This window comes from Podarcis vaucheri (assembly GCF_965113315.1).
Source record: "Podarcis vaucheri genome assembly, chromosome: 18".
Taxonomy (NCBI): Eukaryota; Metazoa; Chordata; class Lepidosauria; order Squamata; family Lacertidae; genus Podarcis; species Podarcis vaucheri.
The window spans coordinates 1,184,496-1,199,535 of record NC_138756.1 but is presented as its reverse complement, the minus strand read 5'-3'; the positions used below and the strand labels follow the sequence as shown (position 1 = coordinate 1,199,535).

Genomic DNA, 15,040 nt, shown 5'->3' with positions numbered 1-15,040 from the left:
ACCTCCAGGACCGGTTAGGGTTGGGGTTTCGCCTAGGTTGGCTCCCTTCCCAGGTGGATGATTTTCAGAGAGACTTCTTGACAGAGCATGCAGCTCTCTCCTGGAGATGTTCTTGCTATGGAGTTCAACTCCAGTCCTCAGCTCTTTCTATTCAAACCTCAAGCTGAAGGATGTGGAGAGAAATGGGCCTGGAAATAGTTTATTATGTGTGTCTATCATTGTTTCTGTTTTTTTGTCCAGTGCTTTGTAATTTGTTAATGAAGCAAGAAGAAGTGTTTTGCCTGCTCTGATCTTGGGAAATCTTTTAGTTCTGTAACAAGAAAGAATGAGTGCCAGGAGTTTTCTTTTCCCTGCTGTCAGGGGTTCAGGAGCAGAGGCGAGGGCAAGGGAGGAAACAGAGAGCGAGGGGGAGGAGGCAGAAGAAAGGATGAGTGATGACGACGACCCGAGATCTCCGAGTCTTTCCAGTGAATCAGAAGATTCACAAAAAGGAGCACCAGTGGCCAGGGCAAGGGGGGAGACTAGGGGGACACCCCAGGAAGATAGAGCCAGAGGGGACTCAGAGGGGAGCAGTTGGAAATCGGGACCAGCGTCACCGCCAGAGAGTAGGAAAGAGGAAGAGCGCCAGGGATCAAGCGCTGGCAGCTCGCAACAGGAGGGAGGGCACGAGTCAGGAGTGGCCACACCTTCATCGGGGAGCGAAGTGACGGTTAGACGGAAAGTGGAAGGTTGGGCGCGCGCGCCAAGTTCAAATGCACAGGAAGGTGGCGCAGTAGGCAGCCCGGAAAGGGAGCCAGGTCCTAAAGCCCGGCGCAAGGAGACAGGAGAGTCAGGGGGGTCAGCGTCAGAAGAATCCCGGAAGGAAGAGACCCAGGGGGGCAGAGGGACCCAGAGGAGAACTGTCAGGCGGAAAAGGTGGAGCAGGGCTAGGATATTAAGTTGGTGCGCAAGGGGCGGAGACTCAGACGGAGCTTCGCCGATCTAAGCATAAGACGTAGGGTTGCACGCAGCAGCTCGAGAATGGAGACTGTAACTCAATAAAGACTTTTATTTAACGATCGCTGGCTAGCGTGATCCTCTGTGAGCTAGGATCTGGAAGTAACCCTGACACCTGCCCTCCTCCATTCCAGCCCCTTTTCCTTTTGTGGACTGTCTTATAACTGGTACTTATAGAATCATAGAGTTGGAAGGGACCCAAGGGTCATCTAGCCCAACCCCCTGCAATGAGGAATCTCAGCTAGTTCATTCATAACAGATGGCCATCCAACCTCTGCTTAAAAACCTCCAAGGAAGGAGAGGCCGCCACCTTCCTAGCTAGTCCATTCTCCACTCTCGGACAGCTCCTGTTTGCTCTCAGTTTCTCCAGGCTAAACAAACCGAGCTCCCTCAACCGTTCCTCATAAGGCTTGGTTTCCAGGCCCCAGAATAGGGATTGATCTTGTAAGCCACTGGTATTAGTAGCAATAAAGGTAACACTAATCACAATAAGAAAGATATTAGGCATTGTTAACAATTGTTTTTAAGAACATTGTTTACACATTTTCATACTGCTTAACTGTGTGCAATGCAATTATGTATTCATTGCTTTGAGTAGTAATTTTAAGTGCATTGTTAATATAAGAATAAATGTGCAATACTGTTAAAATGCATATTTTCATAAAATGTAAACAGAAATAACTGAAGTATCCTATACTAATGCAGTAATTGGACTAATATAATATAATATAATATAATAATCTGATGTCCTGCTTACAAGGACACCTGGTTGGCCCCGGTGAGAACAGGATGCTGGGCTAGTTGGGTCACTGGCCTGATTCCGGAGGCTTTTATTATGTTCTTGCTCTTGTTTTCCAACAGTAACATTATATAAAAAGATTGGCTGATATGAGCCTTTTGAGTAATGAGATGTTATTAATTCCTTTTAAGATAAATTTGAATACTGCCATTGGTTGCAGTGTGATATAGATAGTGCTTTCTCAAAAAGCCCCTGTCAGAAACTTCCGGATTGGTGGTCTATGATCTTTTGGGGAGGGTGTGTGAAAGAAACTAGTTTTTTTTTCTTTTTCAACAAGAAACTGTTGTTGTTGTCATTTCTTATACAGAATGTTTATTGGCACAAGCACATACCAAAATGCAGGGAGAATAATGAATGTAAGAAATGCAAATAGAAAAATAAACTGAAAATACAGAGGGAGGGGGAAACTGGGAAACAACTGAGAGTGCAATGAGAGTATACATTTGTCACATTTATAGAAGAAAAAGGGGAGTCAGATTAGTTCCCAGTAAAGGAAAAGGAGGAAAAGGAGCTGAAATTTTCCCATGCAAATAGAAATTAGACTTCAGGCTCTGTGTGAACTCCAGAATTGCAAAAGGTGATGAAGAACTCTTGGCCATCCCTGGGAAGTGGGGGCTCATCCGAAATCCACAGGAACTCCAGATGCTCTTCAAGCGCACAACTCTGGCATCCAGGCTGCCCCTGATGCTGCCGGACTCCAGGCACTGTACTCGCCGTGATCGAGGAAGTCCTTCGCTGCCACCTGGACCTGGTATGTCACCCCAGGGCGGATCCCAGTCAAGACAAAGGATGTCTGCTCGGTGGGCCTTGTCTGCGAGAGACAAAAGACCACAGCTGTAATTTCATTTCTCAAAAACCTGACGCCCACCAGCAGCCTGTGCACCAAAGCATTAAAGGAAGGGCTGCAAGAAGAAGCACAACGGTCAAATATAGGAAGCGCAGCAATTTTGTCCTAAAGCTGCAGAGCCCTGACTCATATATGATGCTCTCTCTCACCATTTTGCTGGTGTTGGTTCCATCCCTTGAGTAACGGATCAAGTATTTGAGGGGGAAGTATTCTGGGAATTTCCAGGAGCTGGGGGGCTTCCACACCAAAAGTATCTTCTTCCTCTGGCCCGGGATCTGGGAGACGGTCAAGTCTTCTGGAGGGTCAGGCTTGACTAAGACAAAGCCAGTGCAGAGAAAATAATACAAAACAAGCAAGCAAGAGGAGAGATGGAAGAAGCATGTGTGGCCTACGGTGCCACCTTCACACCACGCACTAAATGGTTATGGATCCCAAAGAATCCTGGGAACTGTAGTTTGTCAAGGGTGCTGAAGATTGTTAGGAGAAGTAAGGCGGAGTCTCTTGTCCTAATGTCCTCACCGCCAGGGCACCTCTTTAAAAGGGGTTTGATCTTGCTATCTGCAAAAACCCTCGTTGCTACATCGGCCATGGACAAAAGTGTTTTCCGCCTAGCAATAATAGATGGTATCTTTTCAGAGTGGAACGCGAGTATCGCCTTCAAGAAGTTGGTCTGTCGGAACAGAGGCATCACCGCATATAAGTCAAGCTGGTGTTTCTTAATTTTTAAGAGTTTGCTTAAACAGTCTTTAGCCCCATCTAGCGATGACCATCTTCCTATTTCCGACCTGACCGAAAGGCAACTTTTCTTGGGTTGCAGAGTTAATATCTGATTATTCACTTGGGAATTTAAGATATATTTAATTTTAGTCTCCTTTCTTTTATCTGAATTAGGCAACACCTCACTCTCTGGCAATAAGTTTTTGACCTCACAAACTGAAGATTGTGTTGTTGATTCAAGTTTTTCGACCTTCAGCAGGATATTAGATAATTGTGAAGATACCTCATCCAGCCTTTTAAAGATACAGTGAAGGGTCTTAATAACTAATTGTAACTGCACACAACTGGGGAACTCCCCCATATCAGATGTTAAACCATCATCCTGTGATGAGAGTTTTTCCATATTCTCCTTTACAGGCTTTACTTTTGAAAAAAATTGAGTCATCAGATTTGGAGTGGCTTCTAAATCACTTAGAGGAAGGAAGCGATTTTGGATTTCCACCCCAAGGCAATGCTCGGCATTGTCACTCCCTCTTCTATTCCGGTGTGGCCCAGGTGAGTGAACTCCCCCGGTATATCAGGGGGGGGGGGAGGTGCCGTTCAAGAATACTAGGTTCAGGCGAATGGCCATTTGATAAAGGGTCACTCCAGCTTTGTTTACTCTGTTGTCCTTTGAAGTTCTAATTCTAGTATGTTCCAAGTCAAAGTTGTCCAAACATGGGGGAGTCCACCATTTGGACTTGGTTAGTAGGTCCCAATTTGTGGCAATTCGAGCATTAAAGTCTCCCCCAATTAAGGAGTACGAGTTTGGGCATTTGGTATGACATGACAATAGGTGATTTTCAAATGATTCCCATCTCCAATCAAGATCAGGTGCTGAGCCTTCGGGGGGGGGGGAGATAAACGTTAGTAATTAGTAATGAGGACTTCCCTTCTGCGATCAGTCCAGATAGAGCAAAAGGCGGGGAGGCCCGTACCAGAGTGAATTTGGCACGAAGTTGGAGCGAGATCCCAATCAGAAGACCCCCTTTGGGGCGACCACCTTTCAAGGAAGGGGAGGCCGGAAGTGTTAGAAGATTGAAGCCGTCTATGGTAATCTCTCCCTCATCCCATGTTTCTTGGAATAGGATGATGTTAAATGAATTTATGTACTTCCTGAATTCGGGGTCTGATTTTTTGGATCTCCAACCAGCAATGTTCCAGCTAAGTATTGATAATGTCGGGTCCTTATGCTGTCCCGGTAATTGTCACTTTGGGTTGTTTAATGGGTTCTTGGGGGTAGAACGAGGACCCATAAGGAAATCAGTAATTTTAGTTTGTGCGGGTAAAGTCTTCTTCTGTGTTGATTGGATCCATGATTTGGTAGCATTAACAGGCAGGAAGGGCTTTGCCGAGGAGGAAGAATTAGACAAAGTTGGTGAGGTCGGATGCTGTTCATTAAGGTGAGTAGTAGCAAGTCTTTGATGGGCTATACTAGTAGATCCATTAGAGTTGTCAGTCTTAACCTGGGTAGTGCTAAGAGGTGTTCCAGCCATCACTTGTAGTTGCTGCGCAGATGGAGAAGAATTGTGACGCAGATGTATAGTAGAACGTGAACATGGAGATGGTACATGCATAATCATTTCCTGGTGATCTTCAGACAGGGTAGATTCTAGCTCAGGCATTGAGGCAAAGGAATCATCAGCTTCCCTATTTTGATTAGGCTTAAGGTCTAAGACGGGAGTATTAAGTTTGTCGACTTCCTTCACGGTGGAATGATGCTGTTGGTCAACAGGTGACTGCTGATTCAGATCAGTAGGGGGTAACAAAGTAGCAGGTTGAGAGATTATCGAGGCATTTGATGGAGACACCATGTGGGACATGGAGCGCCTGCTCTCCCCTCTCATCGGCGTGGAGGGGGTCCCCTTGCGATAGGAGTCTTTGTTTGAGTAGATCCAATCTATCGAGAATAACCTGCTGTTCTTCTGAAGGGCCCCAACCTTGATAGTTTTGGTTTAGGGGATGATAGGGGCTCGTCAAAGTCTCTCAAGCGTTTGTTCTGACCCATACTTTCCTCAGGCCAAGGATTATACGATTCTTAAAAACATAACATTTAAACACCACACGGCGTCTTCCTTTTAAGTCCTTTCTCCAATTAGGATAATGGCGTTCACTTCTCTTTTAGTAGCCGAGGCCAGCCCGCTGATAAGAGAGAACCAGGAGCAGTCTGCAGCAATCTGTAGCAGGGCCAAATCTCTCAGAGAGTTGCCATAGCATGTAGCTGCAGCAATTATAAAATGCTTCAAAGACTGAGTGGGTCAGTTAAGATAAAATATAAAAGATTAAAAGAAGATTAAAAGAAATCCGAAGAGCACCGGTAAGTGCGTCTTACCTCGGCGCCATCTTAGCTCCACCTCGGAGACCCCACTAGTCCCCTCATGGAACTACAGTTTCCAGAGAGGTTTAACAATCCTTCCCGAGGAACTCTGGGAATTGTAGCTCGGTGAGGGGGATAGAGCCCTCCTTACAACTCTCAGCACCCTTTACAAACTGCATTACCCAGGATTCTTTGGGGGAAGCCATGCTTGTTCAAAGCGCTATAAATGTGTGGTGTTAATGTGAACAACATTCGGAGTCAATCCTGCCAGCCTTGTAAAAGCCACTCTGAATAACACAATGTGCCCTCAAAACTCTGAACCTACAAACCTGTTTCTGTCACCCTTGTGGTTTAAAACCTTTTAAATCCCCCAGTGATGGACAAGTTCCCTATCTCTGCACTGTACAGACTTTTGCCCCAACAAAGCAATGGAAGACTCTTGCTCATCTGCCTCCACCAGAGGACCAGGGATCCTTCTTTGGGCTAGCTAGTGTGGCCAGGTATTGGCTAGTGACTCATCAGCCCCAGCCATCATGACCAATGGTCAGCGATGATGGAAGCTGTAGTCCAGCAATGTCTAAAGAGCAACAGCATGTTACTGCCGTCAGCATGAATCCTGTTTCCTTCCGTTAGAAAAGTTGCAGGAAATCGTGTGTCGTGATTCTATGACAACTTACGGATCTCATTCTGGAAGAAGTAGTAGTGGGTCGTCGCTGCCCCCAGGGGGTTCACCGCTGTTACATTCAGCACATAGGGATTGATGGAGAACATCTGGACATTGTCAATGGAGCAGCTGTTGGCCACTGTGGCAGCTGGGACACACTCCTTTACTTCCCCTCCCATGCCAAGCCTGGATAGCAAAGAAGTCAGAGATTAGCATGGGCTGCCCAGGCCACCGAGTGACAAGAGCAAACCAGCAACGAACCACCCCAAGCGAGCTGGAGTTAACTCTATATTAGCAAAACAGGAGCTGCAAAAGGAGTGTCAGGCCTCATGAGCACAGCAATTCTTGCCCTATGGATCAGTTGCTGAGACTAAAGGTCCCTGGCTCCCCACAGCTGCCTAAGTCTCCTCCTCCTCTCCAGATTCCTCTTCTGCCTCTGATTCTGGACTTCTCTCTGCCACAGACTCTCCCTGCTCACTAAACCCTGTTGCCTCCTCAGCTTCTGACGCCTTTTCTCAGTCTGCCCCCTCTTCCTCCTCTGACCACTCATTGTCGTCCCACCTGCAGTCCCTGGGCTCTGAGCCTTCTTCCCTTGGGGTTTCTAGCTGGTTCCTCCCACCACCCCTGGGTCCAACCAGTCCATGACACCTACTAAGGAAACCAGTTGGCTTATGAGCGCCATGGGTAGCCCTGCAGCCCTTCTGAAAGCTTCACTTTAATTTGATAAATATTGTTTCCTCCGTTTCTGTGAAGAGAGAAGCTGAATTGCCACAACTGTATCTATGATACCAATAAGAGGGAGTTTCTCCTTTTTACCTGTACGTGGAGGAAAAAAAAGTAGGCAGGTGTGTCTTGGTCGCCAACCTCCAGGAGCAATTGATGGCTGGGTAGGTGGTGGACCTGCACCATACCAAAGGCTTACCAGGTGGGTCTGGAGGAAAGGGGAGGAGCAGAAAAGGTGGCTTAATTATTTCATAAAATTTATGCATTGCTTGATAGTATAAAAAAAACCCTCAAGGAGGTTTACAAAAAAAAGATAAATCAATAAAACTGGGGGGGATCCATAACCATTCTTTAAAGCATACAAAAGTTAAAGGACCACAACAGATTCAAATCACCTTGACTTTCTAAGCATCTGGGTAGGCTTGTCTGAAGGAACGCTTTTAGCAGGCACCAAAATAATACAGTGATATCTAGAGACAGTGAGTTCCAAAGTGCAGGTGCTGCCACACCAAAAGATAGATTTCTTACATGTGTGGAATGGGTTTTATGTGGCACATGTAATACTGCCAATTCTAGCTGCTTCCTAGCAATCAGACCCCGCCAGCTGCCTATGGTGGCTGCTAAGGACAATGTTCTTGATTATGTCTAGTCCTGGGGGAAGGGGGATCTGCCACTGCACCACACTCTCATCTGCCCAGTCCCTGACAGCTCCCAGGATTCTGTAGGTGGGAAATTATGCATTAAATGCATGGTGTTTACCCAGTCAATGAGTCACATGACCCATTTTGGTCATTGCTCTCTCTCCACTTTACTATCTGGTGGGGAGACAGTTACATTTGAGTAATTCCATGAAAATGTCAACCAACAAACACATTTTTCATTTTCATATTCAGCTAAGATGTTCTACATCACTTCAAGAATAATTTTTGTTCACCAACACCACAAAGACAAAACTAGGGGACACCCAAATACCTTGGCTAACACACCACACCTTCTTAATCCAGCAGTAAAATCAGTAGCCACTAGGCCCTTGGCCACATTTGAAAACCTTCGCCTGACAGCAGAGGGACACGGCTAGAAGATGGTATCCACAATATGCAAGATACTTCTCCAGAATCCCTCAACACAATCAAAAAACAATAGGAGCACGACATAGGCTACGAAATAAACCCTACCCAATAGACTAAAATGTGGTCTAAACCTCCCTTGAAAGCCGTCTTAGCTAAAAGAAGGGAACTTACTTATAGAGGGTACCTAACACCACAGAAATTAGTGCTGACACAACCAGGAACCTCTGGTCTTGGTCTGTGGGAGGTGACTTAAATCACTAAGCTTCTTTCAATTTTTTAATTGGGCTGGAGAGGCTGCATCTCTACAGGCACATACCTCCCCATGTAGTGGGATTTTGATCCAACCCTTTTGGACAGCAATTCTACAAGAAATATGCAAAAGAACTAAACAGGCATTATAAGCCACCCTGAAAATGGTTGAAAGCAGTCTTGAACAAAGTGTAAATGGATTTTTAACACAATAAACACCACAAACACAGGGAATAATGTCATTGTGGGAAATGTGATTATCTCAAAAGAAAGTGCAAAAACAGCAATTGAGGTACTGGTGTCAGTTGGCAACTTTGTTGAGTTTGAGACTGGGAAACTGAAAAGAAAAATTGCTGCCCAGCTGATGCAATAGGATATTCATAAGTATGAAACCCTCTTTTTTTAATAATGGAGACTTCTGTGACATTTACCTTCCCTGCCAATTATGGTATATGGTAAATTGAAACAAAAACCAAATCATTAGGATGTTGCCATCGCTAAGGGTAAATTCCTGTGGACGTTATAACTTTTAAACCCTACTGTGCCTTTAATTAGAAGCTTATTCCTTGTGGCTTCTACAACCAATTGCAAAAGCAAAAGCACTGCTGAATTGCTCTCTTTTATGCCTTTACTTAAGGGGCACGGGTGGCGCTGTGGGTAAAAGCCTCAGTGCCTAGGGCTTGCCGATCGAAAGGTCAGCGGTTCGAATCCCCGCGGCGGGGTGCGCTCCCGTCGTTCGGTCCCAGCGCCTGCCAACCTAGCAGTTCGAAAGCACCCCCGGGTGCAAGTAGATAAATAGGTACCGCTTACCAGCGGGAAGGTAAACGGCGTTCCGTGTGCTGCGCTGGCTCGCCAGATGCAGCTTTGTCACGCTGGCCACGTGACCCGGAAGTGTCTCCGGACAGCGCTGGCCCCCGGCCTATAGATGTGAGATGGGCGCACAAACCCCAGAGTCTGTCAAGACTGGCCCGTTCGGGCAGGGGTACCTTTACCTTTACCTTTATGCCTTTACTTATTCTGTTCCCATTTTCCTGCCATCAGCACCCCAAGTGGCAGATTACAGGTACTTGTTTCCTAATTTACCACCCCACCCCCCCGCAAATCCCCCCTCTATTCCAATTTTTAAAAATTGAAAGAAGCTTAGTGATTTAAGTCACCTCCCACAGACCAAGACCAGACCAAATTAAGGGGCAGCCAATGCCTTAAGATGAAGAAGACCCAAGGAGCAAGCTTCTAATAAACATTGCAGGGGCCTTTGGTGAGCAGGGCCTCTTTCTAAGAAAATACTATAGAAGAATCTTGGTCATGGGAAAGGCATTGCACGATAGCATGCAATTAAGTGCTACGCTGAATTTTTATTCCTCTTCCAACCAATTCAAAGTAGGGTTTCCCAAACTTGGGTCTCCAGCTGTTTTTGGACTACAGTTCCCATCGTCCTAGTCCTGCAGCTAGGGATAATGGGAACTGTAGTCCAACAACAGCTGGAGACCCAAGTTTGGGAAATCCTGGATTACAGAAAGGCAGACTCTTAGTTAGACTCTGGTGGGGAATCAACCAGAGAGGGGTGGAGTCACAAAAGACCAAACATCAAGAACTTGAGACACAAGGAATGTGGACTGTAATTGTCTTTTTCTACTCACAGCCCAGCTTCAGATGAATTCTCCGCAGCAACTGCCCAGTGGCGAGATCATGGCAACTGTATTCCCCATTCTGAGCCAGGCTGGCGTTCTGCAAAACAAGGCTGCCATCTCTTCTCACTGCCTTCAAAATCCCACGGGACGTGCTGCTCATTTTCCATCCCACCGTAGAATTGCCTTCAGGGACGGGGCAATGCAAGAGGACTTCAGGCGCCCCAAGACTGGCGTACTGCTGGTCTAGTGGAACTCCTGTGTTCCCCCCCAAAAAATAGAACAATGGAAGGGGGGCGATTAATAATATACAACAGTTGCGTGGTATTGCATCAGAGGAAGAGATAAGCTTGTAGCACTTATCCTTTATTCCAGAGCTTACAAGTAGAATACAAGAAAGAACTCCTATTTTCTTACAATCAGAGAATTATAGAGTTGGGAGGGACTCCCAAGGGTCATCTAGTCCAAACCTTTACAATGCAGGAACCACAGCTAATGAATCCCTGACAGATGGTCCTCTGGCCTCTGTTTACAAACCTTCAAGGAAGGAGAGGCCACCACTTTCCGAGGGAGCCCGTTCCACCGGCCAACAGCTTTTACTATCTGAATGCTCATCTTAATGTTTAGTTGGGATCTCCTTTATTGTCATTTGAATCAGTTAATTCAGGTCCTCCTCTCTGGAGCAGCAGAAAGCAAACTTGCTTTATCTTCCATATGAAGCTCTTCAGATATTTGAAGGTGGCTCTCATATCACCTCTCAGCCTTCTATTTTCACAATGACCCTGTGAGGTTGTTGTTGCTGTTGCTGTTGTTGTTGTTATACTGCCCTGTACTCAGCGGTCTTGGTTAGCTGGGCTGAGTTGCTTCAGTGCCTCTTGCCCTAGTGCTAGTATAGACTGTGTCTGCTCAGTCTGCTCAGATACTAAGTGTACATGGGAAACATCAAGGATATCCCTTCATATCAGCGGCGTAGCGTGGGTTATCAGCACCCGGGGCAAGGCAAGTAATTTGCGCCCCCTAACCCGGGGCAAGGCAAGTACAGTAATTTACTCTCCCAAGCAGCAGCAGCGAGGCTTCTCTTTCCCCCGCGCTCTCCTGGAGCTGCCTCTTTTCTTTCCTTTTTTCCCTTTCTCCAAGGCTTTTCGCTTTCTCTCCTTAATTGATTCCTCCTCCACACCGCAGCGTTTCCTGGCTGCTTCCCCCCCTTCCCCTCTCTCTCCTCCTCGCTCTGCTTGCCTTGCCCTGCCCTGCCTGTGGGCGCCCTGAGGAGACTCCGCTCTCCTTTTTGACCAGGCGAGGTGGGAAAGTCTCTTCCCGCCCCCTCGCCAGACTCCCTGCTCGACTCGGCTCACTACCCAGGCGGCCAGTGGAGAGAGAGCCGCAATTACCATAAAGCTCCTCTCCCTCCGCTTCGCCAAGCTGTCAAAGCCCGGCAGCAGCAGGCGCAGCCAGACCCCCGCCAGCCAGCCAGCCCGCCCGCCCGCCCGGCTTCCTCTCCTTTTTTTGCCCGCGGCAGAAGGCTTCGCTCTCCCCCTTCCGCGACCTCCTCGCCAAGCCGAGCGAGCGCGGGCTCCCTAACCCGTGGATTTTAGTAGGGGCAGAGAGCTGCTAGTGCGAGCGCGCCCCCCGCCCATGTTGCGCCCGGTGCGGCCGGCCCCCCTGGCACCCCCCACGCTATGCCACTGCTTCATATGGCCTTTGAACCAGGACAATAACACCAATGCCTGATCCCCTATAAAAGTTTTCGATGTGACCTTGCTATGATTCTACACAATGCACTGAAGTGTGCAGTGATGCCCCCAGATTAACCGCAACACAAATTAAAGGGGACCACAGGGGCTGCTAAGTAAGAGTTTCAAGACTGGGGGATCCCACCAGTTTTAACCCAACACAGTATTAAAAGGTTGGAAAGAGGTCCTCTGGATGATATGGCAGGAGTTGCTCCAGGAAGCAAGGTGCTGGAGCTCTGGAGAGTTTGCATGCAGCTTTGGAGCAGCAAAGCAGCCAGACTGCCAAGCCTCTCCCATCCGTTGCCTCTCTTCCTGCCATACCTTTCGATCCGTTGAACCAAACAATGTCCTCTTGTGAAGGGAAGCCGGGTGACAGGAGAAATGAGATGGTCAGTATTATCCGCTGCATCTTCCTTCAGTGCTTGTGCAGCTTCAAATCCTGTGTGAAAGAGTCATCAAAACTCAACTTATGTAAAATACTTGATATGCAGTATTTTCCAAGCTTACAACTTAACTAAGAAGGACCCCTCCAGACGGCTGGTTTTTTGGTGGGTATATTCTGTAGCATGTTATTGATGCAGTAGGACCATCTACAGGTCACTCTGGTTTATTAGTTCTGCAATGCTACCACATTATTGCCGTCTGGAGTGGAACTCTTGTACTATAGTGCAACAAAAGTAGGACAAGAAACTACAACTCAGGAAAATTTGTGTTATTAAAACTTACAAGATTTTAGCAGGAAACAAGAGGATGTGCACCAATTGCAAGTGAAGCAGTATGACCACCTGAAAGATTTTACAGGCACAAATGGTCTTTATTTTTATACATAAAAATGCAAGGCCGTCATCACACTGTAGTTCATGTGGCTGCCAGTAGGTGGTGAACTTTAGCATGGCGGCAGGTGGCCCAGGTGAGCTGTTTGATGGGGGGAGGTGCTTTGCAAACCGCTCTGTGAAGCCCACCCCCTTCCTTTAAAAGCAAGGGGGGTCATGCTGATCAGGGAGCAGAGGGGCAAGCTGAGAGGGGAAGAGGCAATGTGTGGGGCAAGCCGGAAGGGGATAGGTGAGTGAGGTGTAAAGGGAGGAGGGGCTGGCGGGGAGGCAGGGGTGGCAAGCAGAGTGAGCAGGGGGCAGCGGCACCTAGCATTTATTTTATTTAACAAAATTTGTAAACCATTAGATTTTTTTCTTAAAATAAAAAACCACAACACCTCTAAATGATTTACAAAATTATAAAACAAAATATTAAAATTATCAACAGTCAAAAGAAGTAACTAAAAACATAATTAAAATTAGACAATTAAAATTGGCAGCTGAGAGAGAGATGTTTTAATTGTAAACTGATGTCTAGGACTGGAAGAGTCGGACACGACTAAACGACTAAACAACAACAACAAAGGACTGAACTCAAGGCTGGAAAAAAACGAGAATATGAGAGAAACCAAAATTGACAGGTTAGCCCAGCTCTCCATGACTAGCGAGGGCCCCAAAGTTCAGTACTAAGGGAGGAGATGGGGTGGCCCCCGGGAACATTGGGAGAGCAACAGGCATGCCATGCCATTGCAGGCTCATTGGGGCAGAGATCATTTTATGCTATGATTTGTTAAAGGCACTGCATTGCATGCTGCTGTCATGGCAACAGTAAATGGAGTCCTAAATTTTTATTTTTATTTTTAAGGGGGGGGGGGACTCACCAGTAGCAAAGATTTTGCCTTCCGAGTCTGGGCTGGTTCCCGACCACGTCTCTCTTCAGGAGGTTCTTCTGTGGTTTTGTCTCAACCGCTGGCCTTCCCCTCACTTCCTGGCTCACAGCTGATCTCAGGAAGCCTTTTCTCCCAAGAAGGGCCCGATTCCCATAACAGCCCCCCCCCGCCTCCACTGGCTCGGATTTCCCCTCCTGTCACACATCCCGGACAGAACATCCAGAATGACAAAACAGGCTTCCCGAAACTTCCCCAAGGCTGTGCACTCGTGTGTGTGTGTGTGTGTGTGTGTGTGTGTGTGTGTGTGTGTGCCCCCCCCCATTTAACACTTCTTGGAGCAATTTTTGTTTAGCCAGGGGCATTCCTGATTCTCTCACAACGACCCTGTGAGTTAGGCTAACTGACCAGAAATGGGGGTGGGAATGTGAGTTATTCAGTATTCCCCCCCCCCTCATTTTAAAGCAGTTATTAGAAGCACAAGTGGCAAAGCTGTTGACAACTATTGTGCCAAGTTTATCTATAAGCCTACAGATGCCTTCCAGATGATTTGAAGGCAGCATCCAACAGATTTGCTGACTGGGGGTTGATGGGAGTTGTAGTCCAAAACTGTTCTGGCTGGGGCCGATAGGAAGAGCCGCCTGAAATATCCGGAAAGCAATAAGTTTGCAAAGGCTCATGCAGATAGAATATCCCTGCTACTCATTTTAGCTTCCTTTCTTGAGTTATGAGTAGTGGGCGCCAGGTGGAGCCCTGGCTTCTCTCAGGCGGGTGTCGTTGCAGTGAGTACCGAAACAAACATTTCAAGTCAAAACAGAAACCGGCCAGAGTTTACCCTTTTATTTAGATTGGAAGACAATAATCAGGCATCCGCACAACACGGCCAGTTCAACGAAGCTGATGTTGAAGAATCATTGCTTTGACACAGGTGATCTTTGCTTCTTCCAGTACACTGGCATTAGTTCGCCTGTCTTCCCAAGTGATGTGTACAATTTTTCGGAGACATTGCTGAATCAAAAGAAACAACCACCCACCTCTAACCAATTTAAGGTACATAAAACAATATATGAAAATGCCGATAAAATCAAATTTATAAAACAGCCAGGGACAATAAAAAAATTATCAAAAGACAGGTGAAATCAACAGTTTTCAAAACTACAGTCATACCTCGGGTTACAGACGCTTTGGGTTGTGCGATTTCGGGTTGCGCCGAATCCGAAAGTACCGGAATCTTGTCATCTGGACAGCCGAGGACCTTCAGAAACACTGCCCAGGCTTGCGCCCTGTGGGGGTCACTTCGGTGCTGCTAGTGCAGTTTGACTTCATCCCCTAGAGGCATACTCCAATGTTTCTGTTATGTACTGAGTTGAATAGGATCCAAACTGCAGCAGTCTGATTGGTCCTAGAACAATAGGATTCAGAATGCAGCAGTCTGATTGGTCCAAGAACAATGCAGCAGTATGATTGGTTGGCAGGAACCACCCAATCATGCTCCAGATATAAGTGAATCCACAACCTGATTGGCTTACAGTAGAATTCCAGAATTAACCAGTCATGTGCAG

General features: G+C 46.9%; 2 protein-coding genes across 3 annotated transcripts in view; both read right to left on the bottom strand.

The window, feature by feature from the left end:
• Positions 1 to 15,040, bottom strand: part of SLC5A5 (solute carrier family 5 member 5) — a 219,473-nt gene that overhangs the window by 70,073 nt on the left and 134,360 nt on the right. The window lies entirely within an intron of this gene.
• Positions 2,079 to 14,775, bottom strand: EBI3 (Epstein-Barr virus induced 3). Of its 2 annotated transcripts, none has more exons than XM_082207018.1 (7): positions 14,646 to 14,775; positions 12,101 to 12,218; positions 10,062 to 10,307; positions 7,196 to 7,310; positions 6,393 to 6,565; positions 2,792 to 2,955; positions 2,079 to 2,606 (listed from the first exon to the last, which is right to left on the bottom strand). In XM_082207018.1, the coding sequence occupies exons 2-7, from the start codon at positions 12,186 to 12,188 to the stop codon at positions 2,445 to 2,447; spliced, it is 948 nt and encodes a 315-aa protein (XP_082063144.1). In that variant the 5' UTR covers positions 12,189 to 12,218; positions 14,646 to 14,775; the 3' UTR covers positions 2,079 to 2,444. The 2 variants fall into 2 exon arrangements, with proteins under 2 accessions (XP_082063144.1, XP_082063143.1); XM_082207017.1 differs by lacking the exon at positions 14,646 to 14,775 and adding an exon at positions 13,473 to 13,674.

Bases quoted from the DNA above. Each gene is read 5' to 3' on its own strand.
- EBI3 (XM_082207018.1), bottom strand. From the start codon at position 12,188: ATGCAGCGGATAATACTGACCATCTCATTTCTCCTGTCACCCGGCTTC. The intron at 10,308-12,100 runs GTATGGCAGGAA...GGGGGAACACAG, and splicing joins TTGGTTCAACGGATCGAAAG to GAGTTCCACTAGACCAGCAG. The intron at 7,311-10,061 runs GTGAGTAGAAAA...CCTTTCCTCCAG, and splicing joins AATTCATCTGAAGCTGGGCT to ACCCACCTGGTAAGCCTTTG.